The sequence below is a fragment of the Panthera onca genome, chromosome B2 (assembly GCF_046562875.1).
Source record: "Panthera onca isolate mPanOnc1 chromosome B2, mPanOnc1 haplotype 2, whole genome shotgun sequence".
Taxonomy (NCBI): Eukaryota; Metazoa; Chordata; class Mammalia; order Carnivora; family Felidae; genus Panthera; species Panthera onca.
The window spans coordinates 1,316,376-1,336,137 of record NC_138343.1 but is presented as its reverse complement, the minus strand read 5'-3'; the positions used below and the strand labels follow the sequence as shown (position 1 = coordinate 1,336,137).

The 19,762-nt window shown below is 37.4% G+C and overlaps 1 protein-coding gene across 1 annotated transcript; it reads right to left on the bottom strand.

The window, feature by feature from the left end:
* Positions 1-996: 996 nt before the first annotated feature.
* On the bottom strand, positions 997-1,941 carry LOC132666379 (olfactory receptor 2W1-like). The gene has a single exon (XM_060614492.3). The coding sequence runs from the start codon at positions 1,939-1,941 to the stop codon at positions 997-999; it is 945 nt and encodes a 314-aa protein (XP_060470475.3).
* Between the last annotated feature and the right edge of the window lie 17,821 nt (positions 1,942-19,762).

The following is a 19,762-nucleotide window of genomic DNA, read 5'->3' as shown; positions in this document are numbered from 1 at the left end:
TTTAGGCTCATTGCCTGTAGTGTTTAGTAAGAAACGTCAGCTGCTGAGTCCATCCTGCATTGTTGGCTCAGTAGGTCTGAGGTGGGCCCAAGAGTGTGCATTTTTGATAAGTTGACAAGTGGCGCTGTTTGTGCTGGTCCAGGACCACACAACTTTAGAAGAAAAAGCTAAAACTCTTTATCAGGCTATGGAGGTTAAAAGTTAAGTTACTCTAACAGAGAAACCCCAAAATAAAATGACTTAATTATATTAAATAATATAGAATATTTTTCTGCTGTAATACTGTGGAGGCGTTGCTCTGCTGGTGGGGGTTCTGGTTCCATCTTATTGTTTCATTCCCTCTTAGGATTTTTGGCAAAGCTAGAGACCTTCCACATCCACACTTCAGCCAGCAGGAACAGGAGGGAGGAGGGTGAGAATAAATACCTTCTTATTAGATAAGATAAACCATGAGTTCCACACATTTCACTCCTCACATTATGTTAGTGGAGGCCAGTCTCAGAGATATGATATGCCACATGGTGACCCTGCAGCAGTTAAAACTTGAAGCAGAAAGTGGAATGAATAAGGGTGGGTAGTTGGTCTCCACCACAAAGTCCCCATTGGCAGTATCAAGTGGATGTACGGGGTGTCTGGGAAGAAAAAAATCAGTGTCCAGTGTAATCCTACATAAAAATATTCTAGGTGAAATATATTCTTAGTAGTTAGTACATATCTCTATTACTGTACTTAAGCACATTTAATCATTATATGTTTACTTATATGTAGTCCCAGATTAGTCTTGAAGCATTTTAAGTGTGTGAATTGAAGTTCCTTTATGTATCTGTATCTCTATCTCCTATAATTTTGGTGTACTTCCTACTTATTTACAAATCGGAACTTGGTACAATTCTTGGTACAAGGTAGACACCCAGTAAGTGTTCCTTACAGAAATGAATTGACTCATCTTCTGTTGGTAAAGGTCAGTGTTATTTCCTTACTTCTGTTCCATCTAACTCATGACTTTGCTGACCATTTTCGTTCACACAGTATTCTCTTTACTGCACTCTTCACATCTTTGTTTCTTAAAGTGTAGATCAGAGGGTTAAGGGTGGGTGTGACGATTGTGTAAAATAGTGTAAGGAACTTCCCTTCATCTTCAGATGTGCTATTCTGTGGCTTCATGTACATATAAATGATTGTTCCATAAAACAGAGTTACTACTGTGAGGTGGGAACCACATGTATTAAGGACCTTATGCCACCTTGCTGTTGACTTTATCCTCATGACAGCTTGAGTGATAATTGCATATGAGATGAAAATTATTGATAGAGGTGCTAGAAGAAATATCACTCCAAGAGCAAAGACAACAATCTCAATTACTTTTGAGTAGACACAAGCCATCTTGAGCAAGGCTGGCATCTCACAGAAAAAATTATCCACCTCCCGGTGCCCACATCTTGGCAACTTCAAAGTCAAGGAACAAACAATTAAGGCACTGCCAAGACCACCTAACCAGGCGGTGAGCACCATCTTCTGGCAAAGCTGAGGGTGCATTAATACTGTGTAGTGAAGAGGTTGACAGACAGCAGCATAGCGATCATAGGCCATCACAGCCAAGAGAAGACATTCTGTGGCTCCCAAGTCAAGGGCAAAAAAGAATTGGAGCACACACCCTCCATAGGTAATAGACTTTGTTGGACCCCATAGATTTACCAGCATCTGTGGGATAATGCTAGTTGCATAACAGAGATCCAGAAAAGACAAATTGGATAGGAAGAAATACATGGGAGTATGGAGCTGGCTGTCTAGGTTAGATACAAGGATGATGGCTGTGTTTCCTACTAGAGTCATAATATAGAAGACAAAGACAACCCCAGAGATTATGTGTTCTAATTGGGGCAGATCAGAAAACCCCAGCAGGATGAAGTCTGTAGTGGAACTTTCATTATTTGTGTCCATGACTCCTCATGAAGGTCTAGAGGTCAATACCCTGGTAACAAAAAATAGCATCACTTTAGGTAGAAATAAAATGTCTAAAGTCTGCATGAGTATCCCACATTCACTTGTTTGTGTGCTCTCTCCTTTTGGAATATTTCTTTTAACACTGTATTCAGTGACCATAGCTTCCCTGTGTTTATTCATAACCAGAGTGATTCTAAAAATAATATGCTAGAGGCTCTCCAGAACATGGCGGCATAGTAGGATGCTGGTCTCACCTTGTCTGGCTGGTCACTTAGATTCCACCTACATCTGCCTAAATAACCCAGAAAACCACCAGAAGACTAGAAGAATGGACTCTCTAGAGCCAAGCATAGACAAGAGGCCCATGGAAGAGGGTAGGAAGGGAGGAGAGGTGGTGCGTGATACACGGACTGGCAGGAGGGAGCTGGGGTGTGTAGGGGCAGCCCTCCCAGCAAGGCAGAGCCGCTGAAGTCTGGCTTGAAAAGAGGAGGGGCTGGACTGCGTGAGTCCTTACAGCCAGCAGGACTTAACATCTGGAATGTTAAAAGTCAACAGCTCTGCTCTTGGGAAGCAGGGAGGGTGAGAGGATGCCAGGAGAGACAGTTGTTGAGCCCTGGAAGACAGAATGCAGCTCAGCAGGGGAACAAAGGCCCTGGCAGGTGCCATTTCCCTCTCCCATGCCCCAGGTGAAATTCCAAAGGGAACCATTTCCTGTCACCAAACTTGCTTGCACTGTGCAAATGTCCAATGCTGGGCTTCTGTGGATCCATCTCTTTGAAAGTCCTGCCTCCCTCCTGGTGCTGCAGGGCCACTCCCGCAGGGGACCATCAACAGCAAAGTGAGCTAAGCCTACCCCTCCTGCCCCTGTGCAACCTGCTGATCCACCCCAGCTAATACACCCTTGGCCAGATCCCATCAAAGCAGCACCACAAGCCTGGCAGTGTGCAAATAGCCCAGACAGGGGCCACACCACTCCACAGTGAGTCCTGTCCCTGGGAGAGGGGAAGATAAGGTACACACCAGTCTCACTGTAGCCCCAATGGTGGAATGGAAAAACATTCTGTGCTCATGATTGGGAGAATAAATATTGTTAAGATGTCAATACTACCCAAAGCAATCTACACATTCAATGCAATCGCAAACAAAATTGTGCCAGCATTCTCAAAGTTAGAACAAGCTATCCTAAAATTTGTATGGAACCACAAAAGACCCCGAATAGCCAAAGTAATATTGAAGAAGAAGACCAAAGCGGGAGGCATCACAATCCCAGAATTTAGTCTCTACTACAAATCTGTAATCATCAAGACAGCATGGTATTGGCACAAAAACAGACACATAGACCAATGGAATACAATAGAGACTCCAGAATTAGTTCCACAGAAGTACGGCCAACTAGTCTCTGGCCAATGGAAAAAAGACAGTCTCTTTAACAAATGGTGCTGGAAGAACTTGACAGCAACATGCAGAAGAATGAAACTAGACCACTTTCTTACACCATTGACAAAAATAAACCCAAAATGGATGAGGGACCTGAATGTGAGACAGGAAACCATCAAAAAATATCCAAAAGGAGTAGGGAAGAAAGGAGGAAAAACCTCTCTGACCTTAGCCGCAGCAATTCTTACTTGACACATCTCCAAAGGGAAAGGAATTACAAGCAAAGATGAACTATTGGGACTCACGAAGATAAAATCTTCTGCACTACAAAGGAAACAATCAACAAAACTAAAGGCAACTGACGGAATGGGAAAAGATATTTGCAAATGGCATATCAGACAAAGAGCTAGTATTCAAAATCTAGAAAGAACTCACCAAATTCCACACCCAAAAAACAAATAATCAAGTGAAGAAATGTGCAGAAAACATGAGTAGACACTTCTCTAAAGAAGACATCCGGATGGCCAACAGGCACATGAAAAGATACTCTTCATCAGGGAAATACAAAGCAAAACCACACTGAGATACCACCTCACGCCAGTCGGAGTGGCTAAAATGAACAAATCAAGAGACTATAGATACTGGTGATGATGTGGAGAAATGGGAACCGTCTTGCACTGTTGGTGGGAGTGCAAACTGGTGCAGCCACTCTGGAAAACATTGTGGAGGTTCCTCAAAAAATTAAAAATAGATGTACCCTATGACCCAGCAATAGCACTGCTAGATACAGTGGGATCTGTATCTAGCAAGGGATACAAGAGTGCTGGGATACAAGAGTGCTGATGCACAGGGGCACTTGTACCCCAATGTTTATAGCAGCACTTTCAACAATTGCCAAATTATGGAAAGGGTCTAAATGTCCATCAACTGATGAATGGATAAAGAAATTGTGGTTTATATACACAATGGAATACTACTTGGCAATGAAAGAATGAAATATGGCCTTTTGTAGCAACATGGATGGAACTGGAGATCGTTATGCTAAGTGAAATAAGTCACACAGAAGAAGACAGATACCATATGTTTTCATTCTTATGTGGATCCTGAGAAACTTAACAAAAGACCATGGGGGAGGGGAAGGAAAAAAAATTAGAGAGGGAGAGAGCCAAAGCATAAGAGACTCTTAAAAACTGATAACAAGCTGATGGTCTTTGGGGGGTGGAGAGAGGGGAAAGTGGGTGATGAGCATCGAAGAGGGCCCCTGTTTGGATGAGCACTGGGTGTTGTATGGAAACCAATTTGAAAATAAATTTCATATTAAAAGAAAAAAAATAAAAATAATAAAAATAATACGATAATTGCAATCACACTAAATTGTAAACAATTGAAAAGGCTTAATATACTACAACACTTAGGGTTCTCTGTATTTTGGGTAAGCAATAAATCCATAAAGTTAATGACATAAGTTAGGAGTAGGATATATTTAGAGCTGTTCCTTCTTGAAATTATGACATTAGATCACTTGACATGACAAGTTTTCCCTTATCAAAGGAGTGGAGTTTAAGGTAAAAAGGTAAATAACCTACTATTTTTGGATAAGCTGCACCATTTGGTAGGAAAATCACTTTCCACATTCATGTCCAAATGTCTGCATTCCAGCTATTATCATCACCACCAGCATCACCACCAACCTCTCCTCATATTTTCACTCCTATTCAACCCTGCAGACACTGATATTTCTGAATCAATTTTGGTGTTCCTCACTATACTGCTCTTTTTTGGTGCTGGGAAAAAATTGTCTTTCTTATTAACCATTATTTACATGTACAGAGGCCATTCGTTTCTTTGAATACCTTTCATGACTGCTATTATACCAGTTAAATAGCCTTATAATTTTTTGCAGAATTAAAAGGAACCTATTCCAGAAGGATTGGTTATCACTTACACACGTCAAAAACCTGTGTTAGCTCCTACTCATCAGGCCATTCAGCAGGATTAGCAAGATAGGTAACTTGAACAAAAATCAGTTCATTAAACAGTCAGTGTGTTGTTTTTCCCGTGGAATTTACCAATCATATGGATCAATTCTCTGTTTGCTTCAGAAATCTGTAGGTAAAATCTGACTTCAATTCTGAAAGAATACAGAAAAAGGATAAAGAATACACAAATTTCATTATTTCTGAATACATTATCATATCATTAAATAGATGGAGTAATTAATGAGTGAATTAACTTACTATATTTTTTTTAGTTTTATTTTTTGGCTTATAAATTTTTTATGCATATAGTGTTAGAACATGAGCTTTGGCTAGAGTACTTTATATTCATAGTGTGTTTGGAGCCAAAGAATACTAAATTTCTTTGTTGCAGTTATAGTAAAATAAGGAAAATTCCCTACAGTGTATCATTGTTACAAGCATTTTAGTTAGAACTTGAAAATGTTATAAACATGAAGAAGGAACTGTGATTACCAAGTAGTATGATACAGGGATACAGCTTTTCTCAATATAAAAATGGAAATTTCATTTAATTAACGATTGTGAAGTCTTTATCTGATAGGATGTCAGTTAAGTTGAGTTAGTGTTTAAGTGCATGGATTCTGGACTCAGAGCTTGGTGTGAAATCCTAGCTAAGTAGTGGGAAGTAAAGTCTCCTTGGGCAGTTATATAACCTGTTTGTACATCATGTTCTCTGTACATTCTGTAAAGCTAATAATGTCCCTCACAGGGAGGCTGTGAGGGTTAGTATTTGTGAAAACACTAGAACTATGCTTGGTTCATATTTAATTCTAAAACGTTAAACATTGTATTCACCTACCCACAAATTATTATTATTTTATTTTTTCCTTACTCTCTTTATTTTTCCCACTGGTAATATTACCATGATGGTCTAAAACTAAACTGGAATGGTTAAAATTTTATGTGTGGATAACTTTTCAAATGCACAGACACTCATGTACACAAAAGTGCCCACAAACACAATGTACATAGTGAACTGACCAACTCAGAGGCAGGAAAAGACAGAGGACTTAAGCTCCCCATGCCTTGATTACAAAATGTAGTCAGCTTTTCTTGACCATGTCGAGTTGGGATAGTGTTGGGAATGAGAAAGCCATAGAATTTTAGAGTTTACATAGACTCAGAAGCCACAATCCAGCCTTCTGTCCTACGAAGCAGGCCTTCCACAGAATATTCACACAACTCCTGTTTTCATAGCTTTCTGTCTTTTATTTTTTTTAAATATAATTTATTGTCAAATTGTTTTCCATACAACACTCAGTGCTCATCCCAACAGGTGCCCTCCTCAATGCCCATCACCCACTTTCCCCTCTCCCCTACCCCCCATCAACCCTCAATTTGTTCTCTGTATTTAAGAGTCTCTAATAGGTTGCTTTCCTCTCTCTCTCTGTAACTTTCCTCCCTCTTCCCTCCCCCATGGTCTTCTGTTAAGTTTCTCAGGATCCACATAAGAGTAAAAATATATGGTATCTGTCTTTCTCGGATGGACTCATTTCAGTTAGCATAATACCTTCCAGTTCCATCCACGTTGCTGTAAATGGCCATATTTCATTCTTTCTCATTGCCACGTAGTATTCCATTGTATATATAAACCACATCTTCTTTATCCATTCATCAGTTGATGAACATTTAGGCTCTTTCTATAATTTGGATATTGTTGAAAGTGCTGCTATAAACATCGGGGTACACGTGCCCCTAGGCACCAGCACTCCTGTATCCCTTGGGTAAATTCCTAGCCATGCTATTGCTGGGTCATAGGGTAGATTTGTTTTTAATTTTTTGAGGAACCTCCACAATGTTTTCCAGAGTGGCCCCACTGGTTTGCATTCTCACCAACAGTGCAAGAGGATTTCTGTTTCTCCACATAGTCACCAGCATTTATAGGCTCCTAAATATCTTTTAAAGAGGGATTCATACTTACTCCTTATGTTGAGTTCAGAGATGCCTCTTTAACTCTCAGGCACTGCCTGTTTTTCTTTATTCTGGAAATAACATGGAATAAGTCAATTCAATATGGCTTCATTAAAAAAGACAGTTTTATTATGAAATAAAACATAGAAGCAAAAAGCTCACTGAATCAAGGTGAATATTCTGATAACTAACATTCAGTTCAAAAAATAGAACCTTGGCAAGCACCCCAGGAACTTCTCTTTGTGTCTCATCCCAATCATTACCCTTCCTTGTCCCCTAAAGTACCCACTATCCTCATGTTTATAGTAATAACCTCCTTGTATTTTAGTAGTGTGATTACCCACTTGTGTATCCCTAGACAATATTTTTTATTTTGCCTCTTTAAATATTTTCATATATCTTTTGAGTTTTCTTTAATATTAGATCCTGTTATCAAATATACTCTTAGATTTATGTTCCCAGATTAAGTGTAGATGCTTGTCAGCCATTGCTCACACTGTAAGAAGTTTAATTACCATGCTTTTCTGGTGGCTATCCATTGGACTCACCATGGATTATAAAATACCTTGGATTAGTTAGTTGAGAAGTGAACGTAGTACTGCAGATGTGCTAAATCATTGAAGAAAGGAGGGAGCATTCATGACACACACGCAGTTTCTAAAATATATGTTAAGTAGGTTTAGCAGGTGAAAAACATTACTGACCCAGTTTAAGCTTTGAGGAACATAAGGCCCCAGGTATACTAATTGGAAGTGCCCAGCCAGTGTTACACCTTATGTAATTTAATACTGTGAAGCCAAAATAGGACTTTCATCTTATGCTTGCAAACATTTTCCATATTGTTTTAAACCATGGGTCTCAACTTTTAGATGTCATTGTAATTTTAATTTAAAAGTCAATGTTTAAGACTATGAACGCAAGCAGAAGAAACGATGTTAAAAAGGAGGAATGCTATGTTTTCACTGAAACAGCTTTTAATTTTTCATGGTGTGGACTTTAGTTTGTAATGGTATAGCATGAGCTTACATTTTTGTTTGTTCAGTGAAATTTAAGACAAATAGAGCACACATATTTAAACATAATTTGAATGTAACAATGATGTGGAAAGAAAACTAGGAAGAAAATTAGAACATATTTACATTTCAGGATTGAAGAATTCACAGCTCTCATGTTCTTATGTAGCCCAAAGATATCCATGTTGCCATTATTACACAGGTCGTCAGAAGAATTCTTGTTTGGCAAGTTACTGAGTCCATGAAATACTGGTGAGCCACCACTTTATTATACTAACTCCACAATCACATTTGCATTTAAATGCAACAGCTGAGCTAAGATTCAGTGAAGTCTCTATTTAATGTGGTTGTTGGAGAAAAACTAGAATCATGATTTGTGGTAAAGTTGACAAATTTTGTTTCGTAAATGTGTTTTTTATGGGATATTTGTAGTCTTTTAATGAGCACTCCCATTAGAAACATTTGTAGGCTGATGTCTGCCCATGAAAGGAGAGCCCTTCTCTGGTATACTTGTGCTCCAAGAAGTGTTTATGTAGAACATGAAGGCTAGTCGGTGCATGTGGTGTAGACCTTGGGGACTGGTGCCCCACAGAGGTGATTAACAAATCTTAGACTATGGTCAGACGCTTCTCCAAACAACTATTTTAGGAAAGGTTCCCTTAAGATACCGGGTTTCATCTTGTCTTTTTCTTTTTAAATTTCTTCCATGGAAATTAATTTCAGAGATGGATTTATTTGTGTATTATATTTACTATTGAAGATTTCAAATATAATGTAAACTGTCTACAAAAATTAGTACATTTAATTGAACTTTTTTTATGTCCAGTTGAAGAAATGTAGGCATTATCTAGTTGTTGTATTTGCCAGAAGATAATATATGCCAAAAAAATTACAGAATCATCTTAATTCTGTGGTAAGTGAGCCATATCATCATTGTTCCTTTTTCAATCAATTAAAAATAATACCATGAACATATTTTGGCCTACCACTCAATTCAAGAACTGGGATCTTAAATTTATAGCTACTTCTCCCCTTTTACAATTCTTATTCCTACCTGACCCTTGGTAAATCATGATCCTGAATTTTGTGTTCATTACACACTTGCATTAGAATGTAGTTTTTATATTGACACACACACACATATGTTGATGCCTAAATAGCATGTATTTTAAAGCTTAATTCATTTGAAAATGGTATCATATCTTATATGTTCTTTTGGCATTTTCCTTTTTTCACCTTTTTGTCACTGAGATTATCCAATATTTTTGGGTAGCTGTGGTTCATTTACTTACACTACTGTATAATATTCCATTGTGTGAACATATTATAATTATTTTGTCTCCTCAACTCACTGATGGCCATTTTGGCTGATTATACTTTTGGACTCATATGAAAGACGTTAGTTAAGATGAACAATTTTGTTCATGTCTCTTGGGATAGTGTATGCAAGAAGGTCTTTTGAGTGTATGCCTAGGATAAGAATTGCTGGCTATGAAATAAGCAAACTTTATAAGATATTTCCCCCTAAAATGGTTTTATCAATTTCTCCTACCCTAGTTTTGTATAAATTATTCCATTGATCTACATTTTCTCCATGCCTTGTCCTGTGGACTTTTAAATTATTGCCAACTGAAAGATTATAAGTGCTATCTAGCTGTAGCCTTGATTTCCATTTACCTAAAAACTAAAGAAGTTGACTTATCTTCATATACTTACTGCTACGTAACATTGGCCTTCTTTGAAAACCCATTTGTAGGTTCTGACAACTGTTCTTTGGCCTTGCTTCTCTTTTTTACTTATTAATTTTTAGAGATTTTTATGATTTATTTGAACTATCTGTTGGTTGTATGCCTGGCAATATTTTTTCTTAGTTTTTCCTTGGCATTAAACTTTAATTTTTTAAATATGTATTTATTTTTGAAGGACAGAGAGACAGAATGTGAACAGGGGAGGGGCAGTGAGAGAGGGAGACACAGAATCTGAAGCAGGTTCCAGGATCTAAGTGGTCAACATAGAGCCTGATGTAGGGCTTGAGCGCACAAACTGTGAGATCATGACCTGAGCCAAAGTTGGATGCTTAACCAACTTAGTCAGCCAGGTGCTCCCTTGGCATTTTACTTTAAAAGACATGTCTCTTGCTGGTCAGAATTTCTAAATTTAATCATGGAAGAATATTTTAATTAATCTTTAGTAATCCTTCTCCTTTATTCCAGAGTCAGAATGATATTTACATATATAAATATATATATATTCCTAATCATTTTAAAGTCATACCTTAAACACACGTGGAATTAATATATGTGTATAGCAGAGCATAGGGGGCCAAATTTGGTTTTCCATATGAATAATCAAATTCCAGTTTAATTTATTAAATATTTTTCTTTTCCCAATGATGCTATCATATCTCTTTATTATTAAAATCCTTCATATGTGTGTGTGGATGTGAGGGAGCTAGTATGTTTCTGGGCCTAGAATTCTCCTGTAGTGCTCAGCGAGTCTTTTTCTGCAACAATACCTCAATATTGAGCAGCAACCTCAAATAAACAGCCTGGCCTTACACCAAAAGGAAATAGAGAAAGACAACAAATGAAGCCCAAAGCCAGCCAAAGGAAGAAAATAATAAATTTTAGAGCGGAAATAAATGATGTGGAAGCCAAAGAAACAGTAGTGCAGGTAAATGCAACCAGGAGCTGGCGCTTTGAAAAAATTAATAAAATTGAGAAACTCCGCACCAGATGTATCAAGAAGAAAAGAGAAAGGCTCACATAAATAAAATCACATATGAGGGAGGAGAAATAACAACCAACACCACAGAAATACAAACAATATAAGAGAATGTTATGAAAATTTATATGTCAACAAACTGGGAAATCTGGGAGAAATGAATAAAATTCTAGAAACATATAAATTACCAAAGCTGAAAAAGGAAGAAATAGAAAGGCTGAAAAGACTGATAACCAGCAAGGAAAGTGAACAAGGAATACGAAACCTCCTAGAAAAAAAAAAAAAAAGTCCAAGTCTGAAGTCCAGAGGGCTTCATTGGAGAGTTCACCGAATATTTAAAGAGGTGTTAATAGCCATTCTTCTGAAACTATTCCAAAAAGTAGAAATGGAAGGAAAACTTCCAAATGCATCTATTAGGTAAGCATTACCCTGATTCCTAAACCAGGCAAAGACCCCACTAAAAGGGAAGAACAGACCAGTATCCTCCATGAACATGAATGCAAAAATTATCAAGAAAATACTAGCAAATTGAATCCAACAATACACTAAAAGAACTATTCACCATGATCAAGTGGGAGTTATTCCTCTGCTGCAAAGTTGTTCAATATTGGCAAATCAATCAATGTGATACACCACATCAATAAAAGAAAGGATAAGAGCCATAGGATTCTGTCAATAGATGCAGAAAAAAAAAAAAAAACGACAAAGTACAACATCCATTCATCATAAGAACACTCAATAAAGTAGGGATAGAAGGAACATACCTCCAAATCATAAAAGCCATATACAAAATACTCAAAGATAAGGTAATCCTCAAGGGAGAAAAATTGAGAGCTGTACCTCTACATTCAGGAACAAGAAGGGATGTCCACTCTCACCAGTGTTATTTAACATAGTACTAGAAATCCTAACCTCTGCAATCAGACAACACGAAAAAAACAAAAAGCGCACCCAAATCAGCAAGGAAGAAGTCAAGCTTTCATTATTCTAGGATGACATGGTTCTCCTTGTAGGGAACCTGAAAGACTCCACCAAAAAGTTACTAGACTGATAAACAAATTCAGTGAAGTCACAAGATACAAAATCGGTGAGCAGAAAAATTCTGCATCTCTATATGCGAATAATGAAGCTGCAGAAAAGAAATCAAGGAATCCAGCTCATTTACCATTGCACCAAAAACCATAAGAAACCTAGAAATAAACGTAACCAAAGAGGGAAAATGTATGTACTCTGAAAACTATAGAATACTCATGAAAGAAATGGAAGATGACGCGGAGAAATGGAAAAACATTCCATGCTCATGGATTGGAAAGGAAAATATTGTTAAAATGTCCATACTAAGGCAACTAACCCGTATGAAAATACAACGGACAGTTTTTGCAGAGCTAGTAGCAACAATCCTAAAATTTGTATGGAACCACAAAAGACCCCAAATAGCCAAAGCAATCTAGAGAAGCAAAGCAAAGCTGGAGGCATTACAATTCTAGACTTTCGGTTGTGTTACAAAACTGTAATCATTAAGATAGTATGGCAGTGGCACAAAAACAGACACTTAGATAAATGGAACAGAATAGAGAACCAGAAATGGACCCATAACCATATGGTCAACTAATCTTCAACAAAGCAGGAAAGAATATCCAGTGGAAAAAAGACAGTCTCTTCAACAAATGGTGTTGGGAAAACTGGAGACCGACATGCAAAAGAATGAACCTGGACCACTTTCTTACACCATACACAAAAGTGAATTCAAAATGGATGAAAGACCTAAATGTGAGAGAGGAAACCATCAAAATCCTAGAGGACAACTAAGACAGTAACCTCTTTGACATTGGCCATAGCAAGGTCTTACTAGAAAATTCTTGTGAGGCATGGGAAACAAAAGGAAACATGAACTGTTGGGACTTTACCAAGATAAATAGCTTCCACACAGAAAAGGAAACAACCAACAAAACTAAAAGGCAGCCTATAAAATAGGAGAAGATATTTGCAAATGACATATCTGATAAAGGGATAGTATCCAAAAATATAAACAACATATAACACTCAACACTAATAAAACAAAAAATCCAGTTAAAAATGGGCAGAAGACAAGAATAGACTTTTTTCCAAGGAAGACATCCAGATAGCCAAGAGACACATGAAAGGATCTTAACATCATTCATCATTAGGAAAATGCAAATCAAAACCATAGTAGTACCTCATCACTTGTCAGACACCAATCAGAATGACTAAAATTAACAACTCAGAAAACAACAGATGTTGGCAAGGATGCAGAGAAAGGGGAACCGTCTTAAACTGCTGGTGGAAAGGAAAAGTGGTGCAGTGACTCTAGAAAACTGTATGGAGGTTTGTCAGAAAACGAAAAATAGAAAAACCCTACCACTCAGTAATTGCACTGTTAGGTTCTTCCCCAAAGTTTATGGAAATGCTGATTTGAATTGCATCCCGATATTTATAGCAGCATTATCTGAAATAGCCAGATTATGGAAAGAGCCCAAATGTCTATTGACTGATGAATAAAGAAAATATGACAATATAGATATATATAATGGAATATTACTCAACGTTCAAACAGAATGAAATAGTTTCCATTTGCAACAATGTGGATGGAGCTAGGATGTATTATGCTAGGTGAAATAAGTCAGAGAAAGACAAATACTGTATGATTTTTGTTTATATGTGGTATTTAAGAAACAAAACTGGTGAACATAAGGGAATGGCGGGGGAAGAGGAGTGAGAAAAACAAACCACAGAAGACTCTTAATGATAGAGAACAAACTGAAGGTTGATGGAGGGATGTGGGTGGGAGATAGGCTAGATGGGTGTTGGGCATTAAGGAGGACACTTGGCATGAACACTGGATATTGTACGTAAGTGATGAATCACTGAATTCTATTCCTGACGCTAATATTGAACTGTATGTTGACTAAAACTTAAAAAAAATAGGCCAGGCAAGTTGTCTTATAGAATCTCCTAATTCTGAATAATTCCTTTTAGACTAAAAATGTTATGAAATACAAGCTTCTCATGGTTAGTGCTTTTCCTGCTGCTGCTGCTGCTGCTGCTGCTGCTGCTGCTGCTGCTGCTGGAGGGCCACTTAGGACTCAGCTGCAAGGCCTTTCTTGCTGTTTACCAAACACATCAAATGTATCCCTTGCAACTTCCTGGGCATACTCTTCCTCATAAGTGTCTTCAGACTGACCCTCTTGCTTTATTCAGGTCTCTGCTCAGAGAACCCTCCTGGACCACCTTTTCTAAAATAGCACTTTTCACCGCTCTCCCCTAAAGCTGCCCTTTCTTTCTTTCTTTCTTTCTTTCTCTCTCTTTCTTTCTTTCTCTTCCTTCCTTCCTTCCTTCCTTCCTTCCTTCCTTCCTTCCTTTCCTTTTTTCTTTCTTTCAAGATTCAGCTTTATCGAAATAAAATTCAGACATAAAATTGTAGCATATTTGACGTGTACATCATGGAGATTTGATATACGTATACACTTTGAAAAGATACCCTCCCCCATATAGTTAACATATCCATAGGCTCATGTATTTTTTAAATGTTTATTTAATTTTAAGAGAGTGCAAGCGGGGGAGGGGCAGAAAATAGTGGGCGCAGAGGATCCAAAGCAGGCTCTGTGCTGACAGCAGTGAGGCTGATGTTGGGCTCGAACTCATGAAGTGCAAGATCATGGCTGAGCCGATGTTGGACACTCAACTGATGGAGCCACCCAGGTGCCTCATTGCCTTATGTATTTAGTGTTTTGGTTTGGTATGAACATTTCAGTTCTACTCTCTCAGCAGATTTAAATTATGAAATACAGTGTTATTATCTCTAGACACCATGTTTTACACGAGATTCTCATGCCTTATTCATCTTATAGCTGAAGTTTGTACCTTTTTATCAACATCTCCCTATTTCCCTCACCCTCAACCCCTATTAACCATTTTTTCTCTCTGTGTTTCAATGAGTTTGACTCTTTTTTTAGGATTCCACATATAAGCGACATCATGCAGTATGGGTCTTTCTGTGACTTATCGAACTTAGCATAATGCCCTCAAAGTTCATCCGTATTGTCACTATGGCAGGGTGTCCATTCTTGTGGATGAGAAATATTCAAGTATATATGTGTGTGTGTGTGTGTGTGTGTGTGTGTGTGTGTGTGTGTGAGCGCGCGCACACACACACACACACACACACACACACACATATATATATATATATATATATATATATATATATATATATACTCATAAATCATAGGTTTCCTATTAATATGAATTTATTTCTGATATGCCCCTTATTCCATTGATACATGTGTCTGTTCTCATGTTAACAACACATGGCTTTGATTACTATGGATCTTAATATAGTTTGAAATTAGGATGTGTAATGCCTTCAACATTGTTGTTCTTTCAAGATTGCTTTAGAATTTCAAGGCTTTTTGTGGTTCCATATAAATGTTAAGGTTTTTGGTTGTATTTCTAGGAGAAATGCCACTGGAATTTTGATAGGGATTGTATTGAATCTGTAGCTGGATTTAGGTGGTATATACATTTAAAAAATATTTTTCCAATCCATAAACATGGACTGTCTTTCCATTTATTTGTGTGTCTTCAGTTTTTTGCATCAACCTTATACTTTTTGGTGTACAGGTCTTTCATATACTTGGTGAAATTAATTCTTTTTGACGTGATTGTAAATGGGATTAGTTTTCTTCATTTCCCTTCTACTAGTTTGCAATTATTCTATAAAAATGATGTATTTTTGTATATTGAATTTGTATCCTGCAACTTTACAAAATTGTTCAGTAGTTCACTTTTATGGTGGAATCTTTAGGATTTTCTTTATACGACCTCATGTCATCAGCATATACAGACAGTTTTATTTCTTCCTTCTTTATTTGGTTGCCTTTATTTCTTTTTCTTGCCTAGGTGCTCTGGCTAGGATTTCTTTTTTGTTTATTTTATTTCTTTTTAGTTTTACTTTTTTATTTGCATCCAAATTAGTTAGCATATAGTGCAACAATAATTTCAGGAGTAGATTCCTTAATGCCCCTTACCCATTTATCCAATACCCCGTCCCACAATCCCTCCAGTAACCCTCAGTTTGTCCTCCATATTTATGAGTCTCTTATGTTTTGTCCCCTTCCCTGTTTTTCTAATATTTTTGCTTCCCTTCCCTTATGTTCATCTGTTTTGTCTCTTAAATTCCTCATATCAGTGAAGTCATATGATATTTTTCTTTCTCTGGCTGACTAATTTCATTTAGCATAATACCCACCAGTTCCATCCACATAGTTGCAAATGGCAAGATTTCATTCTTTTTGATTGCCGAGTAATACTCCATTGTATATATACACCGCATTTTCTTTGTCCATTCATCCATTGATGGACATTTGGGTTCTTTCCATACTTTGACTATTGTTGATAGTGCTGCTATAAACATGGGGGTGCATGTGTCCCTTCAAAACAGCACACCTGTATCCCGTGGATAAATGCCTAGCAGTGCAATTGCTGGGTCGTAGGGTAGTTCCATTTTTAGTTTTTTGAGGAACCTCCATACTTTTTTCTAGAGTGGCTGCACCAGCCTGCATTCCCACCAACAATGCAAAAGAGATCCTCTTTCTCCGCATCCTTGCCAACATATGTTGTTGCCTGAGTTGTTAATGTTAACCCTTCTGACAGGTGTAAGGTGGTATCTCCTTGTGGTTTTGATTTGTATTTCCCTGATGATGAGTAAAGTTGAGCATTTTTTTCATGTCTCAGTTGGCCATCTGGATGTCTTCCTTGGAGAAGTGTCTATTCATGTCTTTTGCCCATTTCTTCACTGGATTATTTGGTTTTTGGGAGTTGAGTTTGATAAGTTCTTTATGTATTTTGGATACTAACCCTTTATCTGATATATCATTTGCAAATATCTTCTCCCATTCTGTCAGTTGCCTTTTAGTTTTGCTGATTATTTCCTTCGCTGTGCAGAAGCTTTTTATTTTCATGAGGTCCCAGTAGTTCATTTTTGCTTTGGTTTTCCTTGCCTCCGGAGACATGTTGAGTAAGAAATTACTGCGGGCAGGATCCAAGAGGTTTTTGCCTGATTTCTCCTCGAGGATTTTGATGGGTTCCTGTCTTACATTGAGGTCTTTCATCCAATTTGAATTTATTTTTGTGTATGATGTAAGAAAGTGGTCCAGGTTCATTCTTCTGCATGTCACTGTCCAGTTTTCCCAGCACCACTTGCTGAAGAGACTGTCTTTATTCCATTGGATATTCTTTCCTGCTTTGTCAAAGATTATTTGGCCATACGTTTGTGGGTCCATTTCTAGGTTCTCTATTCTATTACATTAATTTAAGTGTCTGTTCTTGTGCGAGTACCATACTGTCTTGATTATTACAGATTTGTAGTATAGCTTGAAGTCTGGGGTTGTGATGCCTCCTGCTTTGGTTTTCTTTTTCAAGATTGCTTTGGCTATTTGGGGTCTTTTCTGGTTCCATAAAATTTTTAAGATTATTTGTTCTAGCTCTGTGAAGAATGCTGGTGTTATTTTGATAGGGATCCCTTTGAATATGTAGATTGCTTTGGGTAGTATTGACATTTTAACAATATTTGTTCTTCCTATTCAGGAGCATGGAATCATTTTCCATTTCTTTGTGTCTTCTTCAATTTCTTTCATCAGCTTTCTATAGTTTTCAGTGTATAGATTTTTCATCTCTTTGGTTAGATTTATTCCTAGGTATTTTATGGTTTTTGGTGCAACTGTAAATGGGATCGATTCCTTGATTTCTCTTTCTGTTGCTTCATTGTTGGTGTATAGGAATGCAACCAATTTCCGTGCATTGATTTTATATCCTGCAACTTTGCTGAATTCGTGAATCAGTTCTAGTAGTTTTTTGGTGGAATCTTTAGGGTTTTCCATACAGAGTATTATGTCATCTGCAAAGAGTGCAAGTTTGACCTCCTCCTGGCTGATTTGGACGCCTTTTGTTCCTTAGTGTTGTCTGATTGCAGAGACTAAGACTTCCAATACTATGTTGAATAAGAGTGGTGACGGTGGACATCCCTGTCATGTTCCTGACCTTAGGGGTAAAGCTCTCAGTTTTTCCCCATTGAGGATGATATTAGCATTGGGTCGTTCATATATTGCTTTTATGATCTCGAGGTATGATCCTTCTATCCCTACTTTCTTGAAGGTTTTTATCAAGGAAGGATGGTATATTTTGTCAAATACTTCCTCTGCATCTATTGAGAGAATCATATGTTTCTTGTCCTTTCTTTTATTGATGTGATGAATCACGTTCATTGTTTTGCTGATATTGAACCAGCCCTGTATCCCAGGTACAAATCCCACTTCGTTGGGGTGAATACTTTTTTAAATATATTTTTGGGGCCAATTGGCTAATATATTAATGAGGATTTTTGCGTCCATGTTCATCAGGGATATTGGTCTGTAGTTCTCCTTTTTAGTGGGGTTTCTGTCTGGTTTTAGAATCAAGGTAATGATGGCTTCATAGAATAAGTTTGGAAGTTTTCCTTCCATTTCTATTTTTTGGAACTTTCTTACATGTTTGGTAGAATTCCCGTGGAAAGCCATCTGGCCTTGGACTCTTGTTTTTTGGTAGATTTTTTTTTTATTACTAATTCTATTTCCTTACTGGTTATGGGACTGTTCCAATTTTCTATTTCTTCCTGTTTCAGTTTTGGTAGTGTATATGTTTCTAGGAATTTGTCCATTTCTTCCAGATTGTCCATTTTATTGGCATATAATTGCTCATAATATTCTCTTATTATTGTTTTTATTTCTGTTGTGTTGTTGTGTTTGTTGCCTAAATGTTTACAGTTGTTAGGTCTTCTTGGTGGCTAAACCCCTTGATTATTATAATGCCCTTCTGCATCTCTTGATACAGTCTTTATTTTAAAGTCTAGCTTTTCTGATATAAGTATGGCTACTCCCACTTTCTTTTGTTGCCCATTAGCATGATAGATGGTTTCCATCCCCTTACTTTCAATTTGAAGGTGTCTTTAGGTCTAAAGTGGGTCCTTTGTAAACAGCATACAGATGGATTTGTTTTCTTATCCATTCTGTTACCCTATGTCTTTTGATTGGAGTATTTAGTCCTTTGACGTTTAGAGTGAGTACTGAAAGATATGAATTTATTGCCATTATGATGCTTGTAGAGTTGGAGTTTCTGGTGGTGTTCTCTCGTCCTTTCTAATCTTTGTTGGTTTTGGTATTTATTCATTTATTTATTTTTATTTTTTTTTTTCATCCTTTGTCCACTCAGAGAGTCCCCCTTAAAATTTCTTCCATGGCTGGTTTGGTGGTCACAAACTCCTTTAATTTTTGTTTGTCTGGGGCACTTTTTATCTTTCCTTCTATTCTGAATGATAGCCTTGATGGATAAAGAATTCTTGGCTGCATATTTTTCTGATTCAGCACATTGAATATACCCTGCCAGTCCTTTCTGGCCTGCCAAGTTTCTATGGATAGGTCTGCTGCAAACCTGATGTGTCTTTCCTTGTACATTAAGGACTTTTTTCACTTGCTGCTTTCATGATTTTCTCCTTGCCTGAATTTTTGTGAATTTGACTATGACATGTCTTGTTTAGGTCAGTTTTTGTTAAATCTAACTGGGGTTCTCTGTGCTTCCTGGATTTTGATGTCTGTGTCTTACCTCATGTTAGGAAAGTTTTCCATTATGATTTGCTCACATAACCCTTCTACCCCTTTTTCTCTCTCTTCCTCTTCTGGGACCCCTATGATTCTGATGTTGTTCCTTCTTAATGAGTCACTG